Consider the following 20,208-nt stretch of genomic DNA (forward strand, 5'->3'; position numbering starts at 1 on the left):
TGCGCTACACGCTACATTACAGTACCCTCTGTATGCACTGTCCCCTCTCTTCCCCCCCCGTGAAACGCAAGCCGCGCTCCGAGCTGCATCCAATCAGAGCTGCAGCAGTGAGCGTGTCATCCTGTTCTTCCCCAGTGATTTGCTTGCTGGTACATTTTTTTGTTCACATTTACCTGTTTATTAAAATTGCTGTCAATGTTCATTAAAATAAGCCCTCCCCTGAAAATAAGCCCTCTGGTGTTTTTCTGTCCAAAAAAATAATAAGACAGTGTCTTATTATTGGGGAAACACGGTAGATGTAAACATGTATTTCAAACAATGTTCTAGATAGTTTTGTTTCATCAGCTCTAATTAGATCATAATTGCACTAGGTATAGAGTATCAGCTCTGTTTTGGTTGGTTGCCTATGTTGGCATTACTAGTATACTTAATTGTTAAACATTCATTAAGCATCTATTATGTACCAGCTACTGTGCTGAGTTCTGGGAATACAAAGAAAGGCCCCCAAAGGAACTCAAAGTTTAATGGGGGAAACAACACATTAACGATGCTATACAAACAAGCCACTAACATGATAAAACTGGAAACAGTCAACATGGAAGGGACTTGAATTAAGAGGGATCAGAAAAGCTGCCCATAGATGGTGAGATTGCAGCTGGGGCTTGAAAGAAGCCAGAAGGCATAGATAGGGGAGGAGGATGGGTTAGGGAACAGGACAGGACATATTCCAGACATGGCAAACAGTCAGAGAGAATGCCTGGAGCCGTTAGATGGAGAGTCTAGTGTGAGGAACAGCAAGGTGGCTGTAAGCTACTCTTATCCATCTTACTAGGCTTAGTTTAGCTGAAACTAGATGACAGAATCTATTTAATCAGGAACAGATAAAATTACAACACATTATAAAAAGTTAAAAGTGAATAAAGGAGGGTACCCTGCCCTGGGGAACTCCTTCCTAGTCTTCTGTCAGGTAACCTTTCATATTATATGTAACCCACAACTATATCACATAGGAATTGAGTGCATGGACCAATAAGAGACCATACTCGCTGTTAGGAGGGGTTGATTTTGTTATTTTTAAATAAAAAACAGTCACTCAGGTTCCACCATTTTCTGTCTGTGCCCCACTTTGGAGTCCACGGCCCTACAACACACCAGTGGCCTTTCCCATCATAGGCCATTTAAAATCTATTCACCCATGAAGGCGACAGAAAAGAGAATACTCTCATCAAGCTCCCCCAAAATCTTAAGTAGAAGTGAATTCCCCACTTACAGCTGTATATAATGAACCCAGAGAAGCTGAGGTGCACACACTAAATCAACCATACATAAAAATCAAAACTAAGCCTTGGTACTTAATCTAGATAAGTTATAAAAATTGTCAAGTCATCTGATATTCTAAAAATAAGAATTTTAGCTGGGGATTCATAATAGCTTCCATAGCTATAAAACTGGATTTAAGTAAATAAAGATATAATGTGCTACATTAATTATAAAGGGGTTCAGTAGCAATATAATTCATGGGATGATAGAGCAAGAAGGGGCCTTCAAGGTCACCTATTCCAAACTCATCAAGGCCAGATAAAAAATCACCGCAGGAAATCAGGGTCTGGGGTTCAATCTGAACTCTTTTCCGTCTGGGAAGCAGGATGGAAATTCAGTATCTCATGCAGACATTAGTTCAGGGACAGAAGGCAAAATATGAATACCAAAAATTGGTTGACCAGATTAGCTAGAAAGGACCAGACTGAGGGCAGTGAAATCTGGGATGGAATGAGGGTCAAAACGAGGTATTAGAAGATCCAAGAGGAGAGCTGATGAGAAGCATGGCCAAAGTTTTAGGATCCAAGACAGGGAACGGTTGGGCTACACAAAACCTAAGAATGTAACTTGCCACACACAGGTTCATGTGAATACTAAGCCTGGTTATATGTTGAAGAGTCTCCTACTACCAAGTGACACCCAAAGCCTTCCTTGCCAGACAATTGTTCATGCCACTGCTGTCCTCATTAACAGCCCCAGAAATTATGAGGCAAGAGAAGTCCTTCACCAATTCAGAGGCATGAATCATGTGAAGTAAGCACTAACCTTTCTCCTTCTGCATGTATCATTGCATTTTCCTCATCATACCAACACTACAGACGGCCCCGACATAATTCCTACAGTCCATGACCATGCCGGGTCTGTGGGGTTGGGAGTGGGTTGAGAAATGGAAGGAATGAGTGTGTATCTAGGAGGCACAAGGCCACCATGAACAGGGAATGGGGTAGCCCATAGACAAAGTGAACTGGAGATGGCAGGCCATTAAATATACTGCCTATACAATGCAGTAGAGTTCAATTAATTGATCTGCTAGTTGTTTTCAAAGTTTGTAGTGTGGAGTTTCTGTGTACTCATATTTTCAAAGTCCCCTGGAGTTACAAGGATAACTGTCTGACTATTGCAGGCCGAACTTTGTTTACATGGAATTTATCTTGTAAACTGGTCTGTTTCCATTGTTATGAGGGACAAGTATAGTTAGTAAGTCAACAAGGATTTATTAAGTGTTCACAGTGTACAAGGTACTGTGCTAAGTACTGGGAATACAAAGAAAGGCAAACAGCTCCTGTCCTCAAGGCGTTCACATTCTATTAGAGGTAACAAACATGAAAATAACTAGGTTATGCACAAGATACACAGAGAGAAGATGGAAGATAATCTCCAGAGTGGAAGGCAACAGCAGCTGGAGCACTGGAAAAAGAAGGAAACAAGCATTTAAGCTCAGAGCTTCGAAAAGATTCTATCTCATTTAATAATAATAATGACATTTACATAGTGCTTACCATGTGCCAAACACTTTATGAATATTATTTTGTATGAGCCTCACAACCCTCCTGGGGGGAGGGGCATGTTATTTTTTTATTATCATTTTATAGTTAAGAAAACTGAGGCAAATGGAGATTAAGTGACTGGCCCAGAGTCACACAGCTCACAAATAACTGAGGCGGGATTTGAACTCAGGTCTTCTTGACTCCAGGGCAAGTGCTCTATCCACTGTGCCACCTGTCTCTGAAGAAAGTGGGATCAGAGGTGAGCACGAAGGAAAAGTTAGGAAAACTAAGAGGCACAAGTAAGAAGGGAGAGCATTCTAAGCAATATGGGGCAGCAATGCAAAGGCTGGGAGAGGGGCAATGATGTCTGTGGGTGAGGAATAGACCACAGAGGTCGAGACGGGTAAAACCCATGGAGACTGAAAAGGCAGGAAGCGGCCAGGTGACTACGAGATTTAAGTGGTGGAAGGAAGTCTTCATGGTTGATCCCAGAGACAAGAGGGAACCAGAGTTTACTGTGCCATGGTTAGACCCGTGCTTCAGGAATATCACTTTAGCATGTGATGAGGGACAGACGACGGATAAATGTAAAGAAGGAAGGAAGGAAACAATCATTTACTAATGAATGGATTAGGAAGAGACGTGAGGCAGGAAAAGGAATCAGAAGCCGGTAGCAATAGTCTTGTGGTTGTGGTTTGTCCTTCGTTCTTGAATTAGACCTTGACATCAGGGAGGTGATGCCACGACTTGCTAGTGAATTGGACTTGTGATAGAGGGCTAGGCAAAGTCACCAGCCTCACTTTCTCCTTTGGTGTCATCTGGTCCAGAGGCCAGATATCGATCAGTTATCTATGTAACTCCAGGGGACTTTGCAGATATGAGACCAGGTGTAGTTGAGTACTGACGGACAGCTGGAGATGGCCCCAGAGCAAGTCTAAGCAAGAAAAGGAGAGGCCTGAATTATTTGTGTAAATGAAGAGACGTTTAAGAGAGCTAGTGCAAAGGGAGATATAACAAGCATTTAAATGTCTGTCAGCTTCAGTTTCTTCATCTGTAAAATGGGGAAATAACAATACTTACCTCCCAGGGTAGCTGTGAGGATGAGATGAGATATTTGCAAAGTGCTTTACAAACATTAAAACACTATATAAATGCAAGCTATTATTATGTGTGTAGAGTGTGGAGTTGAGGATGACTCTTGATACTGCAAACCTGGGAGATGGAGAGGATGGAAGCGTCCTCAGCAATAATAAAGAGGTCAGAAAAGGGTGGGTTTGGAGGGAAAGACAATGAGTTTTATCCACTCTGAACGTGCTGAGCTCAAGCTGTCTAAGGAACATAAACTTCCAGATTCTGAAAGGCAGCAAGTGAAGGGATACTGGCACTTGGCAAGTCAGGGGGCTGGCTCAGTATCTCTGGGAACTACATGCATAGATAGTGAAAACCTGGGTGCTGATGGGATCACCAGATGAGACTGCAGAGAGTAAAGAGAGTACAGGGCAGCTTGAGGGGCACCCCCATGCTGAGTGGGTGTCACACGAATGAAGATCTAGAAAAGGACACTGACAAGGGGTGGCCGGAATGAAAACCAGAGAGCAGAGGGGATCCAGGTGCTTTGTTGGACAAGACAGATGAAGACTCAGAAGAGGCAATTAAGAGATCAATGGTAAATCTGAGAGCAAAGTCTCAGACAGAGGGCTAATAAGAGCAGGAGAGGAAGTGGAGATAAGTGGTACAAATGGCTTGTTTTGTGCCAGATACTCTGGCAATCATTGGGAATACAAAGCAAGGCAAACACGAGGTCCCTGCCCTCAAGGGACTCACTAGTAAATGGGGGAGGAAATGGGAGAGACAACAAGCATATAACTATGCACACATCAGATAGGTATACAGGATAAAGTGGAGGGAAAGGAAAAGGAAAAGCAGAAAGTGAGATGTAAGTGGAATCTTTTTTGAAGTTAATCAGGATTAGGTGACTTGCCCAGTCACACAACTAGTAAGTGTCTAAGGCCAGATCTGAACTCAGGTCCTCCTGACTCCAGAGCTGGTGCTCTATGCACTGTGCCACCTACCTGCCCCAATATCAGCTGAATCTTGAAGGAAATCCCTTCTAATTCTGAATCCTCTAAACCCAGCTGTGAGTTTTAAGTGCTTATTCAACAAAAATGTCTAAAAAAAATACTCTCTCCTGAGAAGACTGAGTGAAGATCAAGTACCTAGATCATTAAGTTTGTTACAGGAACTGAAAAGCAAAATGGGATTATTATAGAATTATGCCATTAGATCTTGATAGTTAAACAAACAAAAAGTTTCTCATGTTGCAACTAGCAAGTCCTGATTCTATTAGCCTAGAGGGAGCCCAGATTTCCTCCACCTCTCTCTGCTCAGGTGTTAAAGAGTTCTCGTGAGATAGTGACCTAAGTCCCTTCTCTGTTAGCCCCTGAACTCTGCCAGAGCTGGAGGGAAACTCTAATACCCCTCCACTCTGAAGCCAGAACTAGTTGCAAACACCTGAAAGAGGGAGCAAGGAGGCCACTGATGAAGCTGATTCCACTTACTCTGATGAGACAAACATGCATTCTTGTGTCCTTTTCAGCAGCATGCAGAGTCTAGAGAAATGTTTCATAACCTTAAAACGCATATACAAAAGCTAGAAATGGGGGGTGGGGGTTGTCAGGCCTAATGACTGGCCCAAGCACATAAAATGTAAAAATCAGCAGTTGTAAAGGGCAATAGAATTTTGACAAAACGTTTTGGAAAGCCACAACTTTTTCTTGGCTCAATTCTAAGACTATCTGCATTAAAAATGACCCAACAACTAAACTGGGTGTCAAAGCATTACATTAAAAAAAGAAACAAGGTATTTATTATGGGGTAATAAGATGAGGAAATAAGTTTTTTATTATGGGATAATTTCACAGATGAAAGGCAGAGTGAAAAAGCAGACACAATGGCCTTGGAGCAAAGAACACCTGGGTTCAAGTAGCATCTCTTGAGACCCTAGGCAAGGCATGTAACCTCTCAGGGTCCCAGGTAAGTCTGCTCCTCTAAGTTACAGAAAGTCTGCTGACCTTCGTTGGTGGAAGGAGTCTCCCCTCTGGAATGTTCCTCTACCCCATCTAACTACATCACTCTACTTCAAAAGCATTAACCTACACTGATAGCATGAAATGAATTTCCATCACTCTTAGTAATAAGAATTAAGAATACAACTACCTTCTAATCTTTGAATTTTAGCTTTTACAGAGATGACAGTTTCAAAAGGTGAAACCCTCAACTCAAAGCATGTCCCGGTCAGTGTCTCAATGAAGAGCTCCATAGTCTCGTAGAAAGGAAGTTTGTAGTAAAATGGTCCCACGTTATCTTCATTAAAGAACGGAGGTTCTTTCTTGTTAGCCATTAGATTGAATTTGCCGATTCCTTGTGGATATGCTGTAGACAATTGTATTCCAGTTCTAGCCAAATTAGCTCTGAACACTGGCTATGTATCTTGTTGGTCATGTTTTGAGTTCTGCACCTAAAACATAAGAATAATGGCATCAGTCCTATCTCAAGCCAAGTCCCTCCTTTCAGCATTCCTGAGCCTGTGGCTTACTCACTTTTTAAGACATCCCCAAACCCACTGGCTGGACCACTTTACATTCAGAATGTACCTTCCTGCAGAAATGATGAGCAGGCTTGTTTCCAGAACCATACAAGAATAGGAGCCAAGGTTCCTCTGGAAACTGTGGCCAGGAGGCAGAGAAAGAATTAGAGAAAGGCTCACAGAACAGGCGAGAGCCCTAGGAAGCCAGAAGGGGAGTGGCTGCCACAGCAGCAGCAGGAGAGGGAGGGTCACTGGGGCCATAGGTTCTTTATGCACTCAAGTCATCTCCAAGACAAGCATTCACCAATCAGGCAGTGTCTTTATCCAAAACTGGGGGGGTGGCGCCCTCGGAGTTTAAGGAAGCCAGTAAGGTTCTCAAAATCTGGCCAGCCAAGATCAGGATTTGGGGGGCACAGAGGGACACTGGAACTAGCTCGATTCGAGGGAGAGAACACTGGGTTTTAAGGTCAAAAGACAGGAATCAAGTTATGACTTGATATGAAAGGTCTGGGACCTTTGCAAGTTTCTTCACAGCTGCAGTTTCCTTATCTGTAAAATGAAAGAGCAGGATGAGATTGGACCTGAGGTCTCTTCTAGCTCTAAGTCTTTTGATCCTGATTCAATGATTCCTGGAGAATCTCTGAGGGTTGGGAAGCTTTCATTTTTGTTTTTGTAATGTCAGCACCTGCAAAAAACAGGTAGACTAAACACTTCTTCAGCTGAATTCTATAAAATTTAAGCAATATGGAAGAGGGGAGAAGGATCTAGAGTGGGGAGAGTGCTGGATCTGAATCCCAGTTCTGCCATCAGGACCTGTGCAACCTTGCTGAGTCTGTTTCTACATCTGTAAAACTGAAGGACTGCTCATGTTCCAGCTCTAAAACCCTCAAGTCTCTTTCCTCGAGAACTGGGAAGGGGAAGACCTATTGTTACCATACTGCTTTGAGCTTGACTTTTTGGCAGGATGTTCAATTCTAGATACAATGACCACAGTCCATAATCTGCCACAGAAAAAGAAGGACACCAAAGAGATCTGTAATCTCTAAGTAGCAGAAAAAAATCGAGGAATGGATGAACTCACCAATGAAATGGGTCCAGTGGGAGAAGAGCAACAGCCCAAATACTAGAGCAGCCACGATGAAGGGGCCTTAATCAATGAAATAATAAAGGAGCAAGTACTTATGCAGGTCAAGAACCAAGAGGTCTGAGTACACGGCTAAGAACACAGAAAAGCAGGGACTGAGAGTATCTGAGAGCAGAGGCAGCAGCCTCAAGGGGAGGACTTTGTACATGGTCCCATACCATAGCTTTGGCCATCTTACTAAAAGCATGTTCCAAGTTAACGCTCCTCCTCTGGCTTTCTGGATCCTGTGAGTGCCAGCACCACTGTCTCCAGTCTGCCTCTGCCACTGGGTGTTCTGTTCTAGACAGCACATCTTGGGAAAGATGGGGAAGAGGAGCAGAGCACAAAGACATGGGGCACACTTAATCTGGATAAGAGAAGGTGTGATGGAGAACATGACAGCTGTCTTCAAATATTTTTTTTTAAAGCAATCGGGGTTAAGTAACTTGCTCAAGGTTACACGGCCAGGTGTTTCTGGGTAGGTGCTAAGTGTCTGAGCCCAGGATTCCATCTCCAGGTCATCCTGACATTGGAGCCGGTGCTCTTACTCGCTGTGCTACCTGGCCGCCCCTGTCTTCAAATATTTGCAGGGCTGATGTGCAGGAGGATTAGATTTATTCTGTCTGGCCTCCGAGGGCAGAACTAGGTGCACCAAGAGAAGGTTCAAAGAAGAAAATAAGGCCGGATGTGAGGAAATGCTCCAAAGGAGAGGTCCCAAGCACAATGGGCGATGCTGAAAAGCAACAGCGTGCTCCAAAGTAGGAAGAACCTCAAGAGGTGATGGGCCCCTTGACAGGCCTTCAAACGAAGGCCAGGTGACCCTTTCTTGGATGTGCTAAAGACGGTTTTTAATTACATGGTGAATCCGATGGCCAACTTAGGTATTTAGTGATTTTTTTGACTGCTAACCCTCTCTTGCCAACTCTCACTGGTAGCTAAGTCTTTGACTATACATCTCCTTCCTTTCTCTTCCTACTGTCAAAATCCTAGTTCACTCTCAATTCAACCCAATTAGAAGCAATTTACTGAAAGTGTATGATATCCAAGGCACCATTGGTAGACATTGGCGAAACAAAAATTTAAAACAAAACTGTCTACCCTCAAGGAGCCTAAAGTCTAATACTTGTACACACTGAAGGAAGGACTAGAAGGAAACAAATATTTAGTAATTGCCTACTACTACACTGTGCTAAGCACTCTACAAATGTTATCTCCTTTAATTCTCACAACAACCTTGGGAGGTGGGAGCTATGACACCATCCTCTTTTTACAACTAAGGAAATTGGGGCAGCTAGCAGTTAAATAACTTACCCAGGGTCACAGAGCTAAGAAATCTCTCAGGCTGGATTTGAACTCAGGTCTTCCTGACTCCAGACTCAGTACTCAGTACTGCAACACCTAGCTGTTTTTAATGAATGCAAGTACTTACAAAGTGCCAAGCACTAAAGATATAAATAAAAAATGAGACAGTCCCTGCCCCCAAGAAGCTTACAATCTAATGGGAGACACAATATATTAGAGGGTAGTAGGAGATAAAGTTATGATCTGAGAAATCACCAAGACTGTGAGTAGAAGAAAGGAGCTGATTAATGCACTCTTTCAAGGGAAAATGGTAGCGGTGATTTATCATGGTTTTCAGAGAAAAGGGAGGAGGTTGCCTGTGCAAGCTGGGAATGGATGGGGTGGAGATGAGGATTTATGGTCCCAGGAAGCCTAGCTTGAGTGGCTTAGCTCCTCCCAGGTATGGCCTCTGCTGGTCTGCTTTGGAGGCTGGAGGCATAAGGGCCACAGAAGCAGCAGTATGGAAGATGGGCAGAATGACACTGAGGTTGAATAAGGTCTCAATGAGGACAAAGGAAACATTGGGAGGAGAGGGGGTAGGGTGATGCTCACAACAGGGAACCTAGATCCCATGAGGAAATGAAGGGTTTCAATAGGCAAACATAGCAGGAAGGGTTCTAGGCCTGGGGGACATTCTGTGAAGAGGAAGACAAAATAAAAAAGCAGTCCAGTTTGGATGAGATGTACAATAAGTAAAGGAGACTAAGGAGAAGGTGAAACGATGGATTAGAGCCAGACTGAAGGCAAGCTTAACTTAGAGCTAGGCTAAATTCTTAGGGGACAAATAAATAGGGGCTCAGATACTAGCTGGGTGATCCTGGGCAAGTCACTTAACCCTGTCTCAGTTCCTCATCTCTAAAATGAGCTGGAAAAGGAAACAACAAACCATTCCAGTATCTTTGCCAAGAAAACCCCAAATAGTGTCATATAGAGTGGGACATGACTGAAAAAAGGGACAACAACAAAAAGGACAATTGGGAGCTACTGAAGGTTTCTGACTGCGGAGATGGGCCCAGCTCAAAGCTCTTCCAAGAGTCCATTAATTCTCAACCTCTTCACTGGTCTGTCTTCAGTTCTGCCCAGTTCCATCCCCTTTACAGTACTGCCACATCAATCTTCTGAAGGAACAGTTCTGCTAATGTCAGTCCTTAGGCTCAAAACTTAGCCCAATCCCACTGCTGCAGGCCCTGCACCGTGGCCCCACTCTGCTCTAGCACCTTCACTTTCATTCACTTTATGCTCTATAATCCAGACAAACTGAATTATTGTTAGTGAGACTCATATTAAGTTTAAATCTGTGCCAGGGTCCTTCACAAGGATTCTCAACCTTTTTTTTGTATCATGGATCCCATCTCTTTGGCAATCTGGTAAAAAGCCCATGGACTCCTTCCAGGAATATCACTGTACTTTAAAATGCATGCAATAAAACACACAGGATTGCTTTAAAAATTATATGAGCCTACAGTTTTCAAAATATAAAAAAAAAAAGTTTCTGGGCCCAACCTAAGAATCCTTGCTCTACAGCTATCACTAGGGTTATTTCTACCATGGATGTGTGCTGTTTCTTTGGTATTTCAGTAATCTTGGGAACTTGGGATCTTTTAACTCTGCCAAACGTGTCCTCTTCAGATGACTGTACCCAATGACTCAAATTTTCACATGTCATTCTAAAAACAGAAGTATAATATTTGCTTCTTTTCAGAATATGCTAATTAGTTCAGTAGACACAGCACCATGATAGAAGTATTATTAAGGACCATAATGTAGCAAGGAAAATAGGAACACTTTGTGGATTGTGCCCTGCTAGATTCTGGTCTGGGAATTATCATGTGAGCCTGCATAGTTTTGCGGGGTCTAGTTTCTTTTAATTTCATTTTGATTTTGGGTATAGCTTGGTCTTTTTTTGTGCTGTTAAAGGACACACAACCCAGATGTCTGGTCAGCCAAACTGGATGAGGGGAAGAGGAGATGCCCCTTTAAAGAAGCAAAATAATGGGCTTTTCAGAGATGTTCTGCCACTATTACTACAAAACTTGCTTCTCCCTATTCCTAAACATTCACCTGGGATGGATTCAATAGAAAGCTCAGGGCCATTAAGCTTACATTTTCTGTCTTTCCTAAGCAAGTATTTCAGTAAGAAGCATACCTTGCTTCTTTTTTATATTTTTGCAATATTACTTGCTGCCTCTCTGTTAACATCCTACACATTACTGTTCCCACATTTTTGCTCAGATTAATCCTTCTCCAATTCCCTCCCCTCCCATCTCTGCCTGTTGTAAACCAGTCTAGCTTTCCAGGTGAAAACTCCAAAGCCTTTCACAAAGCCTTCTGGGGGTCCCTGGCCAGAAGTGATCTCTCTTCCTGGCCCTCATAGCATTCGGTACCTCCCTTGCACATTTAGTGTGCTCTACTAAGTATTCCAGTTAATTACGCAAATATTTCCTCTGCTTTAGATGGCCTGAAGCTCTATGTGGGCAGGGCCCATTTCTCACTCTTCTCCGTAACCCACCCCACCCCCAGATTAGGTGTCCTGCACACCAAGGGCACCTAAAGCAAGGCTGGTGACGTTGACTTGCTGGTGGTGAAAACAAAGGCCAGATGAGCAGAGGGTAGAAGAGCAGAAGGAGGGTCAAGAAGAAAAAGAGGCAGAGCAATTAAAGAAAAGCAAAAGGGCCTGGGCATGCAGCCCACGTGCAGCCCCAGAGACGAAAGTTCAGAAGGAAGATGCAGAAAGTGGTGAGTAAAAGGGGGAAATCACAAAGCACTATGGGAGGGAGCAGTGATGCAAGCTGAGAAAAAACAGGCCTTCCCAAGGGGTATCGGCATTCTGCAGGCTGTGTAGCACCAAGCAGATGCCATGCTGAAGCAACTTACTGGTTCCAGTTTGTTGTTTATCCTTTGTGTCTTCTGACAGCAGTATTTGTTGGGAAGGTTTGGGGGAGGGGGCGGGGGGAGGGTTGGATAGAAAATTCAGTGAAAAGGCTCTGGTTAGACTCATGAAGGAAATACAACCAGCTCCCTCCTATCCAGACAATAATGCATGACTCAGCAATTAAAAACTGCACAAAGAAAGTGAAAAACTTTCTTTACCTTAACTTAAACTTAAAAAAAAAAAAACCAAACTTCTTAAGAAAGAAGGCTCGAATGAAGCTGCCAGCTTCCCCCTTGATGACTACCTGGTGACCTGACACCCAAGTATTCTGAGCTATCTTTGATGCATGGCAACAACTCGGCTCCAATTCCCTACATCATCATGGGCTCTGAGAGGGTTATGGAAAGAATGTTTAACGGGAGCTTCTACTGGAGGTCAGGAATGACAGGTGTAGCAGGCAGACCTTCCCTAGCCCTGGGTAGCGTGTAGTAGCAATAAGCTAATGATTACCTCAATTGTCTTGGTCTCCAGATTATTTTTCCTAGCAAATCTAGAGGGACTGATCATACTCCCTTGAGGCAGACATGGCTGTAACCGTTAAATAAGACATAAAATAAGGAAAGGCAAGGGAGAAGTTATGGGCCTACATAATCCCAAAGCTGACTAGAACCCCGAATCATCAAACTGTTTACAAATGGAGCTTGAATACTTGAGAACTTTGTATCCCCCAACCTCATAAGCTTAAATTTGAACATTTTATTATGGTAAAATCAGCAAAATGATCCAGAAGGGCAGAGTTCCTGTGAGGCTCAAGTAGCTGATGGCCACTACAGCACCCGATGACCCCCAGCCCCAGGGGGTAGAAAACATTTCCCAAACTGAAAACACACTTTCCCATGGAAAGTTACAGGTTATAAATGATGGCTGGGGTCTACAGTACTACTGGGTAAAATGGGTTTTCAGACAGGCCTAGGAGCTTCGATACCACTAATACTTTATGTAAAAAAAAACATTCAATGTTCCAAACCACAAAGTGGGGCTGAACCCCATCCTAAGCCATTCGCTGTCTGAAAGGCCCTTCGGTTTCTTCACTGCTTGTATGAATTCCACCTAACCAACAAGTCTCACTAGTCTTTGAAACCCTCCCTGATCGTATTAGCCAAGAATGTACTCTCTTGCCACTAAATTCTTTCGGAACAGTTTGTATTACTTGTTTGGCTCTTTCAGTAAACTTGTATTGTAGAACATCCTTTCAAGTTCAGAGGCTTGATCTACACTAATTTGTGAGCACTGCTGTTGTTAAGTTATTTTAGACTCTCCATGACCCTATTTGGGGTTTTCTTGGCAATACTGGAGTGGTTTGCCATTTCCTTCTCCAGCCCATTTTACATATGGGGAAACTGAGGCAAAGTGGGTAAAGTGATTTGCCCAGGGTCACACTGCTAGCATGTGAGACCAGATTTGATTTCTGGACCAGAGAACTATGCACTGTGCCACTCCTATGAGCACTCAGTGGATATCAACTTGGAATCAGGAGACATCTGGGTTCAAAGTCTGGCTCTCAATCCCACAAGCCTAGGGCAGATGAAAGTAATAATAATGAATAATCAATCAACAGGCAACATTTTAAAATTTACAAAGTCCAGAGGCTCCCAACAACCTTGTGAGAGAACTCCTACAGCTATTAATGGCTGCATCTTACAGATAAGGAAAATGAGACTCGGTTGTCAGGTGATTGGTTTATTGTCATATAAACAAACTGGGGTCCTTCTGAATGCAGGTAGGACTCTATCCACCATGCCCCAGGAACAGAATTGCCCTACTCTACCTCACGAGAATATTTTAAGGTACACATTTTAAAAGCTTTAATGCTTTCTATATGTGAGTTACTATTATTGTACTCTTTTTATTCCCAGCACAGAAATACCTGAACGATAACCATTAATGCTAGTATTTATAGCTTTTTACTTGGAAATATCTTTCTCCTCTGAGGGGCTACATAAAAGAAGCTTGATGAGACAAAACTATGGGAGAATCCAAGTGAATGGGGATTCCAAACACACTCACATCACAGAGTTACATACACACTTTTGTAATTATTCATTACTTTTCTCCATCTCAGCTAAGAAAAGGTAGAATCTACCTTATCTGTAAATACTCCCAAAGAATATTTTCTCACCTTTCGCCATTCTAACCATCAAACAATACTGGAACCAGCAAAATAAGACAGCCGGGTACAGTGGAAAGAACTTGGGTGTGAGGCTGGGTGGATGGAGCTGGTTCAACCCCGCTCTGGTAGGCCCTGAATGGGCCTCAGTTTCCTCTTCTGTAAAGTGAGGGTTTGGGATCACATGGTCTCTGGATGTCCTTCTAGCTCTATGAACCTAAGATTCTAAGGCTTAAGTCAATGTTTCAGCAGGATGGAAACTAGCCAACCCTTATCCTCCACACCCAAGTCTTTTTGTTAACGATTTTCATCAGAATACTGGAAGAACTTCTGTTGGTCCTCCCTGCTTCAGGCTTAAAAACCCTAGACCTTCCCAGACTACCTTTAAAGATCTCAGGAGCAGCCTAAGTTCTCCAAGTCCCCAGACTGGACATTTTATAATTAGTTTAAAGTATCCGTGCCCTTTCCCTGTTGGACTGGAGAATCCAAAGGGGAGGTGCTGTCATTCTTCTTATTCAGGACTACTTCTTTCTTGACAAAGAGGCCAATGAACCACTTGGTAAAGCCCAGAACACACCCGAGATCTCTAGAATTGCTAGAGAACCAGGTGAGATCATCCAGCATCCCCTACGCGCAGGGAAGGCTTTGGGCTAGTCCCTGGGGATGAGAACAAGCCCTCGGGGCAGACTGAGGGCTCCATTCACACTGGGGTCTGGTTTAAATCCCAGCTCCAACATGCACTAGCCGTGGGACGAGGGTCGACTGTCCTTATTCGTAAAACAGCTGCCCCAGTCCCCCCACAGGGCTGGAACCCCCAAATGCGTGCCCTAGAAGACGAGGTGCTGCGCTCAGATGGGGGGCACCGAGGGGGCGGTAAAGGAGCGTCAGCCGGAGGACGTCCCCAGGCATCCAAGCCATTCTCTAAGGCCTTTCCTTCTCCACACACCCTCACTGGGCACCTAAAACGTGCCAGGCTCAAGCAGCACGGCCCGGCGGGCTGCAAGCACAGCGGGGTCCCCGGCAAGGCCAGCCTGGCACTAGCTTGGTGACCGGGCCCGGCCGGAGGGGGAAGCACGCACGGCGGGGGGGCGGGGAGGGCTCCAGGGACGCGCGTGGAAGTGGCCGAGGTGCGGTGCAGGGGCAGGCGAGGGGCACCGAGATCGCGGGCGCGGAGGCTGCCTTGGGGTGCCGGTGCGTGCTCGGTCTGGGGAACGCACCCCAAGAGGAGGCCCTAAGACCTGGGCTTCGAGCCTTCGGGGGCTGAGACCGGGCAGGACCGCGACCCTACGGGCTCAAGGAGGGGCTGCCAGGGAGGTGCTGTTGGAAGGCAACTGCTAGGGCTCGGAGCCTCAGTTTCCCCACCAGAACCGTAAAAAGACGAGGGAAGGGGCTCCTGCCATTTCTCGGCGGCCGGGGGGACTCTCTCGGGGTAGGGATGCTAGACTTGGAGCGGGCACCCTTGTGGCCTCAGTTGGCCAGTCTGTAGAATGGGTAGGCCTCGAGGTACTGGAAGCTGAGGAGCCCTCCCTCTCCGGCCTGGAGCGCTAGAGGGCGGGGCTTGGCGCGCGCGTGCGCGGCGGGGGCTGGCGGCGACAGGAGGTGGGCGTGCTCCTTAGCTCGCCTGGGGCTGCGCCGGCCGGCCGAGGGGCGGTGGCGGGGCGCCCCGGGGAGGACGGAGCCGAACCAGGGCGGAGGGGGAGGGGTGAAGGGGCGCTCACCTGCGCAGACCCGCCGCGGCGCCCAGGACTCGTCTCCTCCTCAGAAGGGAGAGGCGGCGAGACAGCCTGGGGCCACCTGCTCCCCGGGTTTAGTCGCCGGCCCCATCCAGCCCGGCCCCCCGGCGGAGGCAGCCCCTCGGACACTCAGCTCTCGGTTTCGCTCCCGGAGCGGAGCCGGAGGGGTGGACCGGCCGGGCCAACTCTCTAGCCCACTCCCAGCTCCCACCTACCCCCTTTGTGACATCCTTTACCAATCGCGGGCCCGCGCTCACAAAACACTCCAATCAGCACCGGGCTGGGGAGGGGCTTCGGTGACCAGCGCGGGCGGTTGCTCGAGGGGCGGAGCCCCCATTCTACCTCGGAGGCTGTTGTCGGTTACCAAGGGCCCGGATGTTGACCCTCCATTGCTAACAACAGAGGGCACCTGACCGGGCGTCGCTCGCCCTGAGGTCAAAGGCCATGGGGGTTGAAGGCCAGTGTTTGTAGCACTGAGAGTGGGCTACTGGTCGGAGCTGATTCCCCCGCCGGGTGGGTGACCGCGACTTGTCTCCGTGGACCCTCACCTTTCCGAGCTGGGGAGGCAGCGGCCACAGAAGGCAGTCAGGGCCAGGGAGGCTTCCTAGAGCAAGAAACAACCTTTGACCTCGGGGTCACCCACCGTTCGGGGGTCTCCGTTACTTCATACCTAAAATTGAGGAGCTCCTTTTTTTAACTCTCAGATTTCTTTTAGGGTTCCATAGTCTCTCCTTTCGTCCAGCCTCTCCCCCTCGGCCTCCCAGTCCCGACCCTGGGAGCCCGGCACAGCTTACTTTGCATGGGGCCACTCGGCTTGCGAGGGGCCTTCGGGCTCCCGAAGCGCTTTACAAATGGGATCTCATCTGCTCGGCACAGCAATCCCGGGAAGCGGGCGAGAGTGATGATCGTCGTTTTACAGAGGGGGAACCTGAGGCCTGGCGGACTTGCCCAGGCCCGCGGGAGGCCATCGGACGAGTTTGGCCAGCAGCTGCCCCTTTCGGTTTTAGAAAAGTGAACCCGAGGCGTGTGTCTGCACCGCCCTCAGCCGGACCAGTGACCAGTGGCAAAGCCCTGGCTCGGGAAGCCAAAGACACGACTCGCTGGAAGCCACCAAGAAACCTTCAGTATGAGGCAAAATAAACAAAAGACCCTTGTGGTCAAAACAAGCCTAAAAAGGTGTGCCGCTTTACTTTTAGCATTTCGTAGCAAGATGCTGGAGAATCATCTCCCACCTGCTTTCAAAACAAAGCCTGTTTAAATAAGATATAATGAAAATGGCCCAGGATCCAGGCTGGGTCAGTATGTTTTCCTTGTATTGTAAGGCTGCCTTATTGGCCACCATTTAAAAAGTGAATAATAATCAAAACTCCGGCTTGAGTTAAATAGAAGAGTTGACTAGTAGATCATACAGTTAAGCAAGACCCAGAAGCAATGAAGAGAGTAAGCCTGGGGTGATACATTCTAAAAAATTAAACGGTTAGGGTAAGAATTCTGCATTTGGCAAAAGTTACTATGAAAAACTGGAAACCACCGTTGTCAAAAATTAGGCTAAATCTTAACATTTTGAAGGTGATTCCACATGTGTAGAAAGGGTCCCAATTTTATTTTAAATGGGGAAATAGATACCTTATGGGTAGGCAGGGGAATTTTTTTTAAAGAAGTGATTGTAAATGTAAAAATAGACCAGTTCAGTTACACAATATTTTAAAAAAGCTTTTGTAGGAGCAATGCAAATACAGTTGAAGTATGAACAAAAAGCAGGGGATTAGTGTTGTTTGTCATCCATTCCCAGAGGACCATGACATAGGGGAGGTGATGCCACAAAAGGCAAGTGAATTGGATTTAAGTGAAGGAGGGCTAGGCAAAGTCACCAGCCCCACTTTGTTCTTCTGTCATCTGGGTTCAGTGGCAGGATATAGATCAGGGAGACTGGAGCTAGTTCTGGTTGCAGTGGGAAACCTTGGCCTTTTTAAGCTATGGTCTATAGGTTTCAGTCTGACTGAAGCAACACCCATTCAGTGACTAAGGCTCTGTAAGAAATGGGACAAGAGAATGGCCTCTTCACCTAGTCAAAAAAAAAAAAATTATCTGGAAAGGGAAGACCTGCAGGGTTTCAAAGGAAGGGACTGGACTAAAGGGAAGGCCCCAGAAATCCCCTCTACCTTAATGTCTGTCCTGCCATGTGTCAGGTACTGGGCTAAGAGCTTTACCACTTTGCTTCAAGTTGTCCAGAAAGAGGACTGAAGGATAATTTGTGGATCACCAATTATTAACCCTTATTAACTACTGAACAGAGCTGATAACTCAGTGATCTTTAAAATGGAGTGACTTGCTCTCCATTCTCACAGGGCATATGACTATGCTTCAGACTTTTCTGTAGAGGCATTGGTGTGGGGACTGGGCATCCCTGTGCTCTTATTCTGTCTATAATAACTGTCATTCCCCATGTGCCAGCTAAAGAAAGGAGAGAGACTTGACTAAGTTTGAGCCTGTGCCTCTGGATGCCTCTTCTGCTGGGTGTTTTTTTTTTTTTTTTTTGTTTGACCATAGGTGATTGAAGAGCGATACTGAGATAGGTGTGTCTTGTCTTGGAAGCAACCTTGTGAGTTGCAGAGGTTAGAGATCCTGGGTCTGTTGGTTGGGGCTGAATGGTGACAAGGGAAGTGGGATGGGAGGAAACAACCACCACCAAGAATCTGAACCCAAGTCCAGGCCTAGCTTGCCAGAAGACTTGGACTAGGGATTATTTGGACTGCGATGTTGGGTGTTCTTCATTTCTCAGAGGACTAAAATGACATCACTATATTAGAATCAAGTTACAGTGTGTCCAACTTCAGCTGATCAGACCAGTACAAGCTCAGAATGCTCTACCATAGGTCGGACATATGTGAATATTTGGGGTAAGATCTCTAAATTTGCACATCTCCCTTTTCTTTTGAACTACTTCAATTCTGCTTTGCTCATAGAGCACAGCACCTTCTCTGATGAGGGCATGTCATGCTGAGTGGTCCTGTGCCACTGTCTCCCATGTCACACAATCAATTTCAAAGTTCTTAAGAGAGACCTTGAGAGAGTGTCCTTGTATTGATTTTTTTTTTTGACAACCATGTGAGCATTTTACCTGTGTGAGTTGTACATAAAATGGTCTTTTTGGCAAACATATGTCTGGCATTCAGACAACGTGACCGGCTCATTAGAGTTGCACTCTCTGAAGCAGAGTTTGAATGCTTGGTAGTTGAGTTTGAGAAAGGACCTCAGTGCCTGGTACCTTAACCTGCCAGGTGCTTTTCTTTTTCTTCTAGACCCTTCCTAAGACAATTAAAATGAAAGTGATTCAGGTTCTTGGCATGGCACTGGTATACTATCTGGGTTTCATAGGCATACAACAGTGAGGCTTACATACACAATGGCTCTGTAGACCTTTAGTCTGGTAGTCAAATATCTCTTCTCTCCCACACTTTCCTTTGGAGCCTTCCAGACACTGAGCTAGGGCTGGAAATGTTTGTGTCAACCTCATTGGACAGTGCAGAGCTAAGGTGAAAGTTAACAGCAATGACTACTAAGAAGTCCTGCAAACTATTTCACATTCAGATTTTTAAGTCTTAACTTGTTGGTAGAATATAATAGTATTTAGTACTGCTACATGTTTAGCTTAAATTCATTACTATAAAAATAAATACAAGTTACTGAATCCTGTCTTTAGTCTGTTAATGATGGCCAGTGAGAGCCTTTTGTATGCAGTATTTTTGTTTGTCATATATAAATACTTGTCCCATAGCGGGTTTATGTTGTACATTGAGTGTTTTTCTTCAGTGCTTTTGGGACACCGAAAAGAGACACTTAAGTACTTTACAGTCATACATTGGAGATATTATAGGTTCAGTTCTAGACCACCACAATAAATTGAATATTGCAATAAATTGACTCACATGAATTTTTTTTGTTTCCCAGTACATACAAAAATTATGTTTATGCTATTCTGTAGTCTATTATGTGTACAATAGTATTAAAATACTTTATTGCTAAAAAATGCTATCATCTGAGCCTTTAACAAGTCCAAATCTTTTTGCTGTAGAGGGTCTTGCCTCGATGTTGATGGCAGCTGACTGATCTGGGTGGTGGTTGCTGCAGGCTGGAGTGGCAATAGCAATATCTTAAAATAAGACAATGAAGCATGCTCTTGATTAATTCTTCCTTTCACCTGAACACTTAGAGGCCATTGTAGGGTTATTAATTTGCCTAATTTCAAAACTGTTGTCTTTCAGTTAATAGGGAGGCCCAAGGAGAGGGAGAGAGATGGGGCACAGCCAGTTGGGAAGTCAGAACACACACATTTATCAATTAAGTTTGCTGTCTTGGGGGCGGCCAGGTGGTGCAGTGAGTAAGAGCACTGGCCCCAGAGTCGGGATGACATGGGATTGAATCCGAGCTCTGATACTTAGCACCACACCCAGAAATAATTGGCTGTGTAACCTTGAGCAAGTTACTTAACCCCAATTGCTTTTTTAAAAAAAAAACCATACATAAAAACCTAGTTTGTTGGGGCAGCTAGGTGGCACAGTGAATAGAGCACCAGTCT

General features: G+C 45.3%; 1 protein-coding gene across 5 annotated transcripts in view; it reads right to left on the minus strand.

Moving 5' to 3' along the window:
* The window catches only part of ZFAND4 (zinc finger AN1-type containing 4), a 61,470-nt gene extending 43,183 nt beyond the window's left edge, over window positions 1-18,287 (minus strand). For 2 of the 5 annotated variants that reach the window (XR_011165092.1, XM_069071315.1), the window contains exons 1-2: window positions 15,615-18,281; window positions 6,024-6,324 (exon numbers count right to left, since the gene is read on the minus strand). Coding sequence is in view for 3 of the 5 variants with exons in the window: in XM_069071315.1 (XP_068927416.1) it covers window positions 6,024-6,207 (184 nt within the window). In the remaining 2 variants the exon portion in view is untranslated. Of the gene's footprint in view, window positions 1-6,023; window positions 6,325-15,614 lie in introns of all 5 variants that reach the window. The other 3 variants (XM_069071316.1, XM_069071318.1, XM_069071317.1) reach the window with 3 other exon arrangements.
* Window positions 18,288-20,208: the final 1,921 nt, after the last annotated feature.

Source organism: Petaurus breviceps, unplaced genomic scaffold (genome assembly GCF_028583685.1).
Source record: "Petaurus breviceps papuanus isolate PSGF00001 unplaced genomic scaffold, PetGlider_PUasm1.0 90825, whole genome shotgun sequence".
Taxonomy (NCBI): Eukaryota; Metazoa; Chordata; class Mammalia; order Diprotodontia; family Petauridae; genus Petaurus; species Petaurus breviceps.